We start from the raw sequence: 15234 nt of genomic DNA, 5'->3' as shown, positions 1-15234 counted from the left end.
TGATTCTAAGAGAAGACCTTAGTGGTCAACTTTTTAAGTCAACACTGTCGATGTATTCATATGATCTAGTAATGCCAGATTGCCCATAGAGTCATTCATATTTCTAGATATTTCAAGATATTTCTAGATCCTCCAAGCATTTKATCTGTTTTAGATGTACCCTTTACAAGAGGTGCCTGTGCACTAGAATCACCTATTTCTCGCCGTTGCTTATAATGGGAATCTTTATGACTAGGTCAGATATAGGCATCCACAGTGCTGATGGCTCCTTATAACAGATGGATCTCAGGTGTTTGATGCTACTTGGTTTTGTTATGGTTGTTGTTTTTTTCTGAGTATTTGAAATATTCTCCTATTCCAGATTTAATCTGCCAAAAAAAAAAAAAAAAAAATTGATGAACACTTTCCATTGACCCTTAAAGTTTTCTTAAAATATTGCAGAGCTTTCTTCCTTCAAGAACATAATTGTCCCTGAAATGCAAGGTGTTCTTTTTTACTAAGGATGCTTTAATTTTCATAGGAAAAAAACACTTTTTAAGAAAAGATCTTTTAAATCAAAATATTTTATAAAGCTTCTATTCGGTTCACCATCATGACAAATGATCTTAAGCCTCCAAATTAATTCTTGGAGTGTGCGTTTAGTAGCACTGACAATATAAGGAAAGAATCRAAGAACTATATGTTGTGTTTATACCGTGGTGTTGGCTTAAGTAGGCAAGGAAGAGTGATTTATGTTACARTTTACCCAAAATGATGTTTAGCCAAAAGACCTTAAAAACTTTACTGTTCTAAAGGTCCATTTAGAATTAGACTTCTCATAATCTCAAACTATTGCAGCCAATTTTAATGATGATTTCAGCAGAATTCTTGGAACTTTTCATAATGCACTGTATGTAACAGGTGTAATTTTACTTAAATAACTTTGTGTAGGTTATCTTAATAAAGTAGTTTTCCACTGATGTTTACATGAATTAATAGCCCCACATTTTTGGTGAAATTCTTGTATGGTAATTTTGCTTTAAGAGAAATAAATCTTTTTTGGTATTTCATAACAGTAATAAATCTTCTCTATTATGAATATCATTTATATGAGGTGCTCTGTTGCTAAAAGAGACTCTTGTATTTGAACTCGTATTATGAAGAGCTATAGCTAGGACTCATCAGAGTGTTTTGTGAAATACATCTTTGTATATATTCTCACCTGATGGTATATACTTTTAAGAACTGCTCTGTAAATACAGGAAGATATGTCTTTTTCTTTTTTCGTATTTTTATAGAATCTGTGAAGCTGCAAAAGTACACAGCCTCTTGGAACAGGAGCTTGCTCATGCTGTCAATGCATGCTCACATGCATTAAATAAAGCCAACCCAAGGTTTCCTGAGGTAAAGGAATAACAGAGATTTCCTTATAAGTAAATAAACTGTACCATCTGTTTGCCCAAGGTTGTGAAACAGAAGCTATTCTGTACTCCCTGAACACCAAATTACATCAAATAAGGTGAAAGTTCTTGAAGTTTTTGATAATTCTTGAAGTTTTTGATAACCAAGACTCCCAGATGCACATACTCATGCTCAAATTTAAGTCAGTATGCTACATGGGTGAATGGATGCTGTATCTTCTCCATTTTCTCTCGATTTTTTTGCTGTTAAAAGGAGATGGTTATAAAGGGAAAGTTACTTCCAAATCTTAAGGTACTGCTTTGTGTAGMAGCAGGAAGTCTCAGTATTTCAGATGCTTATGAAAATACTTTGTAGCTGATGAATTTGACAGATTATGCTCCGTAATTCTGAAATGTATTAATTATACCAGGAATGGGAGTTGGGAGAACTGTGTTTGTACTGAACAGGTCCAAGAGTCCTCTCTTGATCTCGGACAGTGTGTCGCCTGAGAAGGCAAAAGATGCCCCTCTGCATTCACTCCATGTGCTCTAAGGCTGGAGGTTAGAGTAGGGTATGAACACCAGTGAGAATGCAAAATTTCTGATTTTTAAGAGTATGTCTGTCATCTCTGACACATCTGAGCAATCAAGAACCTGCTGTGTCTGCAAGTGGAAGGACCACACAGCGTGGGATGCTCATCCTAAAGTGATGCACTAGTGCTTATTAAATTAAATGCAGTATGCTGACGTGGCTCTGTGTATGAGTGAACCAAACTCAGGTCAGGAAAGAGCAAAAACAATAGGTAAAGTAAGTTTATATCTACTTATAGAGTCTGTCTGTATAGTTTTTTCTAATCTAAGTTTACCTAGTTGTTCATCAGTATGAGTAACTAACCTTTTCTTCTTAAAATACATCTAGCAGCTTACTTCTGCTGAAGATAACATGAGCAGTTCAGGGAGGCAGTTTTATTAAATGAGGCCTACAGAAATGCTGCATCATAAATACCTGCTCATCATAAATATTCAGGGTTCATCTTGGTCGCTTGATCTTCAGGATCTTCCCAGGTTATAGCAAACAGAGTTGAAGAACAGACAATAAGCAGTGCATTTTCCTTTTCCAGTCTTAGTGCTGCAAAAGACTAAAACAGGGATTTATGTCCCCAGATAAGTAGGTGAGATATCCTTATACACAGTCAATTCTAGTTTTTTTGTGAATATGGATTTCAGCTTGTGAATTGTGCTTTTTGGTGGTTGTCTTTTCTTTGAGTGGATTGTCTTGTCAATATAAAGCTAAATTTACATATTACTCTTAGGAGAGGGTCCTTAGAGGGTCCTTCTGCCATGTACTATAAGCCCAGAGTATTTTTCCTAGTCCAGCATGCATTCCTTCAAACGACTGTTGTCCTTATTCCCCAGAGTCTTACCAGAAACACTGCCATGGAGATAGCTGTCAACGTGAAGGCTCTGCATAATGAAACTGAATCTCTGCTCGTAGGAAGAGTTCCTTTGGTAAGGTGACACAAAACTCGTTTCTGTTCCTTCACTGATGCTAGAAGGGATTTATTCTTTGCACACGCTGCTGATTTAATAGATCAGCACAGAATTTCTGGCATGTTATTGCAGTTCTCTAAGGCAAATCGGAGGTTATTACATTGCATTTGTAGCTTGAATTGGAGTGAGTTATGAATTGTTCTCTTAAGTTGACARCCGTCTTGCCTCACTTCAGATGTCTGGGAGCTCATTGCCTGGACTCTCCTTTTCAGTGGCCCATAGAGAGAAATAAGTAAGCTTGCAGTGGATGTTTCACCAAGGCCTGTCCTGGAGGCCTGTCTTAAAGATAAATGTCTTCGGGAGGCTTGGCATTTAAGGGAGCATTTGATGTTCCACTACGTATCCAGAAATTCCTACATGTGACATCAGGAAGACAAGAAAGATAGTTCTTCTGTGCTGGCCCAGTTTTGGTATTAAAAATATCTTCAGTAGGAACAGTTACAATTTCTTTGGATTCAGAAGTAAACATATTAGTAACTTACTGTTGATTTGTAGGTTATAATTACCAATTAGTATCTAAGGGATTGTTTTCAGTTGTGTGAAACTTAAGGTGTTGGTTCAGGTACCTTTCTAAACCAGTGACCATCCCAAAGTAACCAAAACTTAATATAGTCTGAAGGCTCATGACTACTTAAGCTATAAAAGTAGTCACAGGTTGGGCTCATATCATATATTTTGAATGAAAATTTTCAAAGGAATGTTGTTCATTAGATGATTTTATCCAAGAAAAAGGAAAAATATCTGCCTTTCTTTTTAGACTGCAGTTATTAATCTCTTATTTCAGGTTTAATGGGGAATCAAAATAGAGAAACATGTTTTCATTTTAAGATAGCTTGGGAAGAAGAATTGGAAGAAAAGGTTGGAGATGGTGCTGCAATACTAGGACAAGAGTGACTTATCAAGGAGTCCAGAACATAATGTTATCATGAAAACCTTCCAACTGAAACCCTACCCTTTTGTACACCCACTTACAAACTTACTGAATTGGTCCCTTAATCAGACTCCAAAGCCTAATTTATTTTGCACTTCTGATTCTTACATATTTGTTCTGTTTCTCATTATAGTCTGTGCAGATGTCTTCATGAGTCTACATAAAACTCATTTTTTAATAACAAGTGTGTTTAAAGTCACAAAAACAAGGCACCCTGGTAGATTTATGGGCATGTATTTTATAAAACAATTAAGCTACATGCACATTAGTCCCTCAGCGTATGAAAATAGAGACATATGAAATGTAAGGTTTTCCTTGAGCTATCAGCTGCTGCCACCATATGGTCTCCAAATTATTTCTCTGACAGAGAAAACCATTCATTTTTAAAAAATCTTCCTCTCTTTATTTTCTTTTTCTTTCTTTTTCATTTGTCTCTCCCCTTTCTCTTCTGTAACCAAATGTCCTCTTAGTTGTGAGTTGATGCCTTCACTGCATATGCTGCTTGGTAAGCCTTTTCTCTGCTTGCTGTTTACCAGCAGTTTCAGTCTTTCCATTTTCACTTCTGAAGCAGATGAAAGAAATTTAAATATATATAACAGGAGACTCTGATTTCTGCAGCCTGCAGTAAGATATGACTAACAGCTAAGTGACATCAAGTGGTGATTTAGCTGTAAAGGCTGTTTTCAGTGGCACAATTATATGGGACAATGAAGCTCATCTGTAGCATCCCAGATAGTTATGGCTGGAAAACAGTTTTGAAAAAAGAGGAACGTTACCGTGTTTTGTCTAGACATTTTCCAAATGCATCATTTCAATTTTTACTCTTTTAAAAGCCTTTTYACTGTGAAACAGTTTCAGTGTTGGAATCTCCAATGTATTAAGGGAGAAATGAGAAATAACTGAAGAAAATCTTTACTTTCACTGTGCAACATTCATAGTCATAATTTTCATTTTGGAAATAGGAAGCTTTTCCCAGATGTGCTAGGACGACAAATTACCCTAAATGAATGCTATAGTAAGAAGGAGTTTATATTTCAAATATTACTATACTAAGTAGTAAATCTTACTAAAGTCGGTCTGTCCTCTGAAAAAAAGGTTGTTTTATACAAACTGTTGAAGCTTTATCACCAAAACCCACCCAACAGAATCAAAATCGTCGTCCAGCACCAAAATTAAAGATTCTCTTACATTGGCTCCCTCTGGCAGCAATTGCAACCACTTTTCAGAAGAGATAGCACAGACACTGGATCATTCAGAGGTCTTTGGGAATTTAGCATCTTGGGTAAGGCACAAGATCTACKTCTTACTCCATGACTGGAAAAGAGCTCTCCATATATGAAGAAATCTGAAAATGGTAACTTGGCTTTTGTCATATTACCATCTTCCCAATTTTTTTACATACTTTTTCCCACACTGCTGTTCTTTCAGTGATTTTTTTTTCTCTCTTTTTTCCTGGAAATTGCCATTTCTAATGCTGTGTTCTGGTAGCAATGTAATCAGATAACTTTTGGTAACGTGAAGAGTCAGGAGTGTGGTGACAGATGCCAGTGACTGACAGCCAGGCCCAGCTGGTCTGCACCCAAACTCTCAGCTGGATCATTCGTCCCGTTGTGGTTGGGACCAGACTAAATGTAGTATCAGAGTGTTTTGCTGCATCTTCAAAGGAAGATTTACTTTGGAAAGAACASTTTTCAGCATTTGTTTACATTGACTGCAAAGTAAGCATCTTTCTGTGGTAGCAACACCTCTAGGTTAAATGTTACAGATTAACAATACTACTAATATTATTTTCTACTTCTGTATAAATAGCAGTTAGAAGCTCCCCATGAAGAGCTGTTGTCTGATGCTTTGCACAGCGTGGAAACAGAGTTGAGAAAACTTGCTGAGATTCCTTGGCTTTATTATGTTTTTCAACCAAATGATGATGAGGTGAGTCTGATTAATACTTCCTGTTTCTGATTGAACTTAATTTTTCTTTAATAGGTGAAAGTAAGTTGGAATCCTTCCTAATCTGGGCAGGCCATTTCGGTAATGATGCTGGGTCCCTCTATGCTGTGAGCAAGCTTTTTAAGCTTAGGGCTTTTTCTCTTCCTTTTATGAATTTAAAGCTAGTTAGTTGTTATTTAATAAAAGAAACAAATGAGGAAGTAGTCCATAGTTAATCTGAAAGTCTAAGACCAATTTTTTCTTTTGCAAAGAAACATATCAGGATTTAGCTCTTTGTTTTTGTTTGTTGTACAGAATTTAGYCCTGTTGCTTTCAGTTAACTAAAGGTCACTGTGTCTGTCCTTTCATGTAGGATCCTCCTCTGGATTATGCTAAGAGAAACAACAGGAGTACAGTGTTTCGCATAGTGCCAAAGTTTAAAAAAGAAAAAGTCCAGAAGCATAAGACCAGCCCTCAGCCTGGTATGTGTTTTGACATTGCAAGCAAAATAGCGTTTGGGGGAAACGTGATTTTGTGTGTTTGTGAGAGCTGAGATGATGTATGTACTCTACCTACAAGTAACATCCTGACCTGTCAAAGGTGTTGTCTTCATTAGGAGGAAAATTTATTTCACTATATTTAGAAAGCATGATTCAGGCTAACCCCAAGACTGAAATAAATTTAAAAAAATACTGCAAAGTTTTATACAATCATTTCATTAGGAAGCGTGGCCTGGGTCTTAGTTGGTGATGAAATTTAATTAACTCAGAGCAACACAAGTTATACAAAAACACATTGTTTCCCTGGGAAGGTCCAACTCATGTTTTTCAGGTTAGTTTGAGAAGCTGTTCCATAGCGTTTATCACACTGGTTTAATTAACCAGCTATTCTTAAATTGTAGATGGGTTTTAGGGTTAGTAAGAGCAAACAAAAAGACACAATAGCCAGTACTGCTTTCTTTATTAGCAGAACTTGAACAAACTCCACTCTCCTCTCTTCCCACTGTTGTCTGTGAACTTACTTCCTTAATCTTACATCCAAGAGTTAATCAGTGGTCACATGGTCCTAAAACTGTTTCCACATCTTGGTCATTTAATGGGAAGTAGGTGGAAATCTGCAAAATCTTGCAGGTGTTGATTAGGTTTCAGATCAGACTTGGGATTTCATTTCTTCATGAATCTAGCTAGCATAGGATGGAGTTGCAAAATGATAGCAACTGATAGCATAATTCTAATGTCTTTCAAAAAACATGATCTTCCTTGGACTAATGTGGGCAACTGACCTTAGAGAACARTGTTTCACAGAGAGCTTATTAATGGCCTGTGTAACACAGTAGCTTAAAGAATATCTGTGGCATTGAGAATATTAGAAAATGTCAATTAAAAATGGACTTGCTTGCTGCCATTGCTATATCTGAGGTGTAGTTTATATATTGACTTTACATGTTAATAAGCTTTTGAAGGCATCTCCTCCTGCTGGATGACTACCAATAAATTATTGGTATAAAGAAGGACAACTTGAGCTTTTGCATCACTGTCTTGAGATGTTTTAATGTGAATTTGTGTGACATGAGATTTAAAAGGCTTTATTGAAGAAGCTGGAGTAAAGCTGAAAGCATGGCTGCAAAGCAAAGAGCCCCAACTTTGTTTAGATACTTTCTCATGTTAACTGCTAACCTGTAACCTGCATGTGAAAAGGAAATTGTCAGTTTGTGTGGAAATGACACTTCTAACCCTTCCCTTTGCTAGCACGGCAATTCTACTCTGTTTTCCACTCTCTTTGGCCTAACCTTTGCTTGTAATGCATTTGAGCATGTAGAAATTAAGGGGGTTTTGCTCTTAACTTTGGTAGTTCAAAAATGGGGCACAGATGAAGTTGCTGCTTGGCTGGATCTGCTCAGTTTGGGAGAGTACAAAGAAATCTTCATCAGCCATGACATCCGAGGCTCAGAGCTTTTACATCTGGAAAGGCGAGATCTTAAGGTATTTCCTTTGTGCTACTTTTCTGCTATTGACCATTTTCTTTGACAAAACAACAACCAACTTTTCTTCTTTCCCTGCACTTGTGATGTGCTTGTAGCTTGGCTTACACTGTGCAAACATGCAATAAACCAATGTGCGCTGTCCTCTGGCCTGAATTTCTTAAATGTTGACTCGAACTTGCAGCCCAGAATATCTTTGGTGTCAGAAATTTCCTTTTCTTGCACTGGATATAGAATGACAGCATTATAACTTAGGGCAGAAGGCGCAGGAAAAGGCTTTTTTGATATCTTACTGACATCAGTGTAAATTAACATAATACCTTTAAAAAGTCATTGTCTCACCTAGACTCATTAAACAGGATCAGTGTTGATCAGTTTATCAGCTTGATGGAAATTATGCTGGAATACACATACTGCAGAGGCCACAGCTAAAAGTTCACTGAGGTGCTCTACGACACTTGGATAGGTAGCGTGAAAAAGAAAAAAACAGCTTAATAAATTGCAGCATTGGACCTATATGGCATTGGTGTTTGTGTGTCAAAACAGATTTTCTGAGTAGTTTTTTTCATCCATTACAAACCTCTGCCTGATTTTAGCTACATAGTTTTTTTTTTTCTTTTTTTAAAAAAAGCACTTTCTTCTGTCTTTCTGGTTGTCTCAGAGTTTGAAACTTTTTTCCTCTGAGGTCAGATTGATAAGAAATGAGTTTTGCAGGGAGAAATTTCACCTGAAAGTCTGAGGCTGTTATCTGAGCTTTGCTGGTCTTTTTCAGGAATCACTTAAGTGCGTCCATTATATGTAATAGAGACTGTATCTTTGGGGATTCATTACATTACTTTTTCCAGGAACCCAGTGGTAATGAGTTCTTGATAATATGTTTGCAACTACTCTTAGCACATAAGATAGGAAATGAGATATTGTATAAATTGCAAACATTTACATTTAGAGTGCAAGTCATTGCCCCAGTGCAGTAGTCTCCAGATACAGGCAATATGTTCATGTGGATATGCMATTTTTCCTAAAATTTCTCATGCAGTTTGAAATCCTGAGGTTATAAGGATGTAATGCTTAACATAAATGCTTTGCATTGTGTGACTGTGACAGTGGCATGTAGCCGATATAGGCAGCTCTGGTCAGTATAGTGTATTTAGCTGTTGTGTATTATYATGTACTCTTTGGTGTTAGCTCACATAAACTTCTTTCCATTTATAATAAATGCTTTTCTTTCAGGACAGCATACAAAAACCTCCACACAAAAACTACCGCAGCATTCCAGTCAATAGATGGTATAAATTCCTGTTATGAACAGACATTGAAGAATTAAAAAACTTAAATCGGAAACTTAGCATCACACAGTGCATTGTTTTGCTAAAAGAGTAAGAATTTAAAAAAAAATCACAAATTTATTGAAATAAATGGTAAAAAAAAAAWGACTGTTTAACCAGGCCCCTGGGCATAGATAGGTGGCAATTTTTCTGCATGCCCAGAAGACCAGCTCTTAAGCCAAGCCACTATCAGGAGCAGGGTATTCATCAACTTGTTATCCCTGGTGCTGAGACAAGTGCTGAATCAGTGCAAATAAAGCACCATCCCWAAGGTGATATCCCCAAATTCCTAAAGGCTTGTCTTGGATAGAGCCAACAGCAAGACAGGCTGTCACCATCCCCTCTCTCTGATGTCCTCTGGAAGCATATATACGTGTTTTAAAGTGCTGCATGCAGCTCGGCCAGGCTTTTGGCCAGAGATGGGTTGTGCTCTAATCCAAATAGTCGAGCTGAGCACTCGCCCTGCTCACTACATGCAGGGCAGGATCTCTGTAGGCAGCCAGTTAAGGATGGCTCAGGCAGGCTCTGCTTTTCTGACCGCTGACCTGAATTGGTGTCAGGATGTGTGGTGTTGTACCTGGGAAACGAGGAGTGTGTCACAAGCTGCCCTGTTCATTTGTCCTCCGCCTGGCTATTGGGATGAGCAGATGAGCCCTCAGGGCTTTGCTGAGCTGTGGTCTGTCTGTAGCCTCTCCTTCAGGGCCACCTTTGTGCTTCCTAACAGGCTGAGGGCATTTGTCATCGATTCACAGCCTCTTAAGTCATGTGTGATTGATTTACTCCCATTAACTTCCATATCTACACTGGGAAGAATAGTTGTCCATTTTAATTGGACCCCCTGGGCCCACCTTTCCTTCTGTGGTCAAAAATAGAGATGAACAGCAGTAGCAATAAGAATTTGATGAACCTTTCCTTCTCCCCACGTCACTGAAGTAGATCAGTACCTTTACTGAAGAGCTGGACACCAGTAGTTGTATTTCTGCATTGCTTGGGTGTCTTCTAGTTAGTTTAGTGCACAGCAGCGGCYTCCACCTGGCACCAGAGACCTGTTCATCCACCCCCTCACTAATACCCTTCCCCACACTCCTCCGCCTGATTTTAAGGGCACCCTAGCATTGGACATTAATGTGATTTTATTTTCCTCAAGCTAAGGATGAGCAGTGAATTGTGTGTGGAAAAGGTGTGCTGTAGAAGCTGAGACAGGGACTCATCCTGATTTTTGTTTTCTTAATTAGCCTTCTTTTACAAGTAAGCTAATTGAAAACTAGACTCTTACTTTGCTGAAGTCAGTGCTGTCAATTAGCAGTGACAAGSTTGTTCCTAGCCTTGGAACTTAGTATAATGAGAACTGCAATAGGTTTCATAGAGCTCTCCATGGTAGCTCTCCGTGGACGTGCAGGTTTTTTTGCAGAAATGTTTCCCACTTCTCTTGACAGCTTTTAATGAGTAGTGAGAGTTCAGCTAAAATGTATGGCAAGACTTCTGGAATTTCGCCTCTGTGTTTTGCTGAAGGATTTTTTCAAAAGAACTTAGAAATCTTGAGTAAGATTTGTTACACTTCAGACATATATGAAATCTTTTGACACTGGCAGTGCAAATCAGGATGATTTCTAATCTGAAAGGTGTTAATATTAAGGGCTACTTATATAAATTGTTGAAAAGCATTAGATTTTGACAAAATCTGTGGGGCAAGCCTGAGGTTGGGGGCCTAATCACCAAAATATATTGTAGCTGAAGATCTCGAGAGCTGTTTCAAGGGTATTTACACAATATACAAGGATATTTCAAGGATATTTTTAACCTATTCAAGGATTTTTTTATGCGCCCAACTCTTGTTTTCTCTTTGAGAATGTTTTGAGCCTCAGCTACTGGAGCAAGATCAAAGTGAATGGGGAGAAAGGGAAAACACAAGGAACACTGTTCCTGTAGTTTTAAGACCCTATCTGGGACTGTGAGGGGACTTTTCCAGCTCAAAATTGGCCAGACTTTTGCCTTTAAAATCATGTTTTGATTAAATCATTTTTTGTTAGTTGATATCAATGAAATAGGGCCAGGTTATAAAGCTCGTGGTGTAACTAATGCATGCACTTTTGGAGATCTTCCTTTTGTGACTCATACATGAGGTGCTGCTGTTGCCAATCCTTTTGCTTTAAGATGAGAGAATTTCTGTAAACCTTTCTGCATCAGTAGTAAACTGGGCACACTCAGCAGCTTCTAGCATCAGGAAAGTGCAACTCTTGATCAACTGGTTTGGAGGAAATGACCCAGGCATGAAAATTCAGACTTTATTTTGTCAGGCCCGGGGTTTTTTTTTCTCTTAAATGTGGCTGAATGTAATGAAAAATTGAGGTAGGGTTCTTGAGGTTTAGGGTCTTGATCTGAAATTACAGTAACTTGAATGAGAATGAAACAAAACTGAATCACCTCTGTAACAGGCAGTGTTGGCGAGGCTCTGGAAAAGTTGATGAAAAAGTGGCCAAGTTGTCAGGAAATTTCGTAACATAATTCTTTCCTTAATGATTTTTGAGGTCTAACAATACCTCGCTCTGTTGCTAACCAGCAGAAGTTCTACTCGTGGAAAACGTTTCTTTTGAAGAATTAGCAGTTCTTAACCTTTAATACGTGTGGCTTCTTGTGGCTTGGAAAGGATCCTACAGCTTTTCCCCATGTGGAATTTCTGCCAGATGACAACTGGGATATTTGAGTTGTGCATATTTTAATTCATTGGAAAATTACGTTCAGAATAAAAAAAAAAATCTCCAATTTCATATCTATAATGATAAAACTTGCTCTCATTRTTGGATGAGTTTTAAATTAAGCAAGTTGATGTATTAAAATTTGTATTATGCTTTTAAAAGAGAGCATTTTGTTGCATTAGCCACAACAAAATCTAAATTGATGCGATGTGGAAATACAAGAAAACATTCTTTTCAGATAGGTTTATGAACAGCAGTAAGTTGTCCTTAAAGTCTACTTTTGGGCCTCTTATGAAGACATCTCGAACACTTCAATTTTGACAACTTTGTGCCAAACTGCTGGAAGAGATGATCGCAAGTTGTAGTATTGCTAGATTTTCTGTTGAAGATGCAGTGAAGGTTTTTTCCATGTTTCACTAGCCAGAATCCAAAGTTGGCTCCCTGAAAATTAATCCATCTGTGCTGTGCTTCATTTGTAACAAAACAGTGAATCCATGCTCATCTTACTGATCCTTTCTTTGGAGAATTGCATGATGAATTGCATGCTCAACACCTTCAAGTAATATACAGATTTTCTGAGATTGCTGTGGATGTGGAAAGGTAGATATGGCCTTTTTGTGCAGAGCGTGTCAAGAATGTTATATATGGCTTTACATTTTACTTTTTATGAATATAGTTACTTCAAGCTGTGTCATCCATTCCCTCCTTTCAATGTCTTTGTAAGGGCAAATTCTCCTATTTAAAAGAAAAGTTTGTATTTAAGAAGAATAGATAGTGAACTTCAGTGAACATTTTTATTAATCACGAAGTATTTACACAAGGTTATTTTACAAATAACTAAATGACAGATTAACCAATGATTTTCAAGAGGTTTTCAAGGCTGGTTTATACAGATAAAGGAAAGAGAGCTCCAGAGGACCGAGATGAAAATTTGTTAGTGCAGTTGGGGATCATAAGCGCAGTTGGGGATCCTGTTATTGTTCTCCAGTCACTGGACTAGTAAAAATAGGGGGAAAAAAGAGTCTGCTAAAGCTGTTACTAATGCTGAAAGAGGCTTGATGTAAAAATCTGTTGTTTGTTTTCAGTCATAGCGAAATGGGTCCCAGAAACCAGTCGTAGAAACATTTTGGCAGATATTATTTGCTTAATAGTGGGTATAAAAAAATTGCAATTATGTTTATTTTTTAATTATTTTCCTGTAGGATGTGACTATCACGTCTTCCAGCATTTCATTTTTAGCTCTCTCATCATCCAGCACACCCATGTAAGGAGACCTACCTTTACAGAATGAAAACCAAATGCTTGACCTTCTCTGTTGTTCTCTGAAGGGAAGTTGTCCTACATGCCTGTAGATACTACAGCTGAGGAGCTGGGGGTGTGTGTGCTCATTCCTGAAAATAGGCATCGTAGGGCCACAAATCAAGATGCCATTGCTGCACAGGGGCTCTGATCCATCACATGCTGCCACGCTGCTGATTGCTGTGTTAGAGAGGAGGGGGAGATTGTTCTTTTTCTCCAGAAACTGTGCAAAGCATTATGCTTTAGCAGTCAAGCACGAGATGTGTTTTTGAGAGATATGGCAGTGCCCTGGGTTGTGGTTATGGCAGGTAAGTAATTTTCTCTCCGTAGGGCAGATGGAGGTTCATTGTTTGCTGCAAGCTAGTTTCTTATTAGGAAATACTYGATAGCGCTCCCGAATCTCAAAACCTTTTCCAGTTAATGTTAAGCCAATTGTAGTAAGCACATTTCTAGATATCCCTCACACAGCTAAATCGTGATCATTGCCCCTTTATTTCTTTGGTAAATAAGCTCTCCTCTCTTTCTTTCTTCCTTTTTTTTCCCTTTTTTGTTTTTTGTTTTTGATTTTCTGTAGGACCTGGGGATAACGAAAGTGGGCCATATGAAGCGAATTCTCCAGGGAATTAAGGAGCTCGGCAAGAACACCCCTGTGTCTGACGTGTAGTTAACGCTGGTGCTCTCCCTGCAGAGAGAGAGAGAGAGAGAGGGGGGAAGTTGCTGGAGAAGCCAAGCTGTTCCAGGCACTTAGCTCTCCTTGTAGTTTACTCTTTGGAAGAAAAAGCCCTGGCGTGTTTGTACAAGCTCCTATCTCCAAATTCCTGCCTGGTGAAGAGCGTATCGCAAGAGCATGAAAGGTTTGGTGCCAAAAAATTAAAAAAAGAGGAGGTTCCACGAAGATATTTGCTTGGTGTGCCAACCCGAGCAGTTCAGATAAGCACCTCGGGGTAAATCGTTTGGTGTTGTGGTGAACTGCACTGCCTGGAGGAATGGAGCTAAGGAATGATGTGCTTTGCTCCCGTGCAGCGCAGCCCGCGCCCCTCGCAATGCAGCAGCATGTCGGCGTGGGGCCGAGCGTCGCCCCACGGAGGCGCCCGCCCCGTGGGGAGCAGGAGCTGCCTCTGTTGGGCCCAGTGTGGGATCCTGGCCCCAGTGTGGGATTCTGGCCCCACACGGGAGCCCGGCCCCACGGAGCGGCCCCGGCGCCCTGCTCTGCCGTGAACGCGAGCCCGACTGCATGGTGTGCCTGCCTGGTGTTCCCTTGCATGACCCGCCTGATACCTAAACACTTGAACAACCTTTTATATAAGTTTGAATGAGATTTAATTTATTTCTACTTGAGTGTCCTTTTTTTGTTGTTTTCTCTCCCCCCCACCCCATTTTCRGGCACTTTTCTATTCTTCAGTGTTGTGTTTTACCTGAATGTGTTCTACGGCAAAGGATGTGTGGGTGTGGAAACGTAGCACTCGTGCCATATGCAGCAGATTATATGCATTATATATGAATGAAACGTTGTACAGATAGATTTTTAAATATACCRTGTACAGAAGGTGTATCAGGTAACTAACTTATGAGTAATTTTGAAAGACTGGTACCTCACAAAAATATCAATTGGCTTCCTGCATGGAAAATTATAAAGAATTTCTCATGGTGCATTAATGTAGTTAGTGACCTTAAACATCTGTAGCATATTTGAACTTTGAGGCACTAATCCTTTTATTTATTCTGTTGTTCAGAAAGAAGGTTAAAAGATTAATGCAACTTTTTCTTTTTTGACAAAATAAATTCATTTTATTTATAATGCATAAGAAGAGTTTTAAAATGTAGCAGCTAATTTGATTTTTGTGGGGTAAGTTTTTGTTCATTACTAATTTACTGTTAATTTAAAATTTTCTATGTATACATGCAAAGGCACCGATTTGTTTCTTATCAATACTCCGACACTGGTAGATTATATAAATTTAAAAGAAAACAACCTCAGAGGTTTTACACTATGCATGCAAAGATGAATCACATACAAGATAGTAACTCGTGAGTGTAAACTGGTTAAAAAATGAAAACCATCTTTGTTTATAAATTGCAGTAGAACAGAGTTTATAGGATTACTTACCGTTTACTAAGCAAACCATAGCTTCATAATGGAATTTCT

The 15234-nt window shown here is 38.4% G+C and overlaps 1 protein-coding gene across 1 annotated transcript in view; it reads left to right on the top strand.

Moving 5' to 3' along the window:
- DGKH (diacylglycerol kinase eta) overlaps positions 1–14241 on the top strand; it is a 147823-nt gene extending 133582 nt beyond the window's left edge. Inside the window, exons 26-31 of the mRNA XM_026034502.1 lie at positions 1278–1383; positions 2796–2888; positions 5671–5790; positions 6161–6269; positions 7639–7769; positions 13663–14241. Of these exons, the coding sequence (XP_025890287.1) occupies positions 1278–1383; positions 2796–2888; positions 5671–5790; positions 6161–6269; positions 7639–7769; positions 13663–13752 (649 nt within the window). The 3' untranslated portion in view covers positions 13753–14241. The remainder of the gene's footprint in view (positions 1–1277; positions 1384–2795; positions 2889–5670; positions 5791–6160; positions 6270–7638; positions 7770–13662) is intronic.
- The last annotated feature ends 993 nt before the right edge of the window (positions 14242–15234 follow it).

Source organism: Nothoprocta perdicaria, unplaced genomic scaffold (genome assembly GCF_003342845.1).
Source record: "Nothoprocta perdicaria isolate Ctin4 unplaced genomic scaffold, notPer1 scaffold_145, whole genome shotgun sequence".
NCBI classification, from domain to species: domain Eukaryota; kingdom Metazoa; phylum Chordata; class Aves; order Tinamiformes; family Tinamidae; genus Nothoprocta; species Nothoprocta perdicaria.
This window is presented reverse-complemented; position numbering and strand designations above follow the sequence as displayed.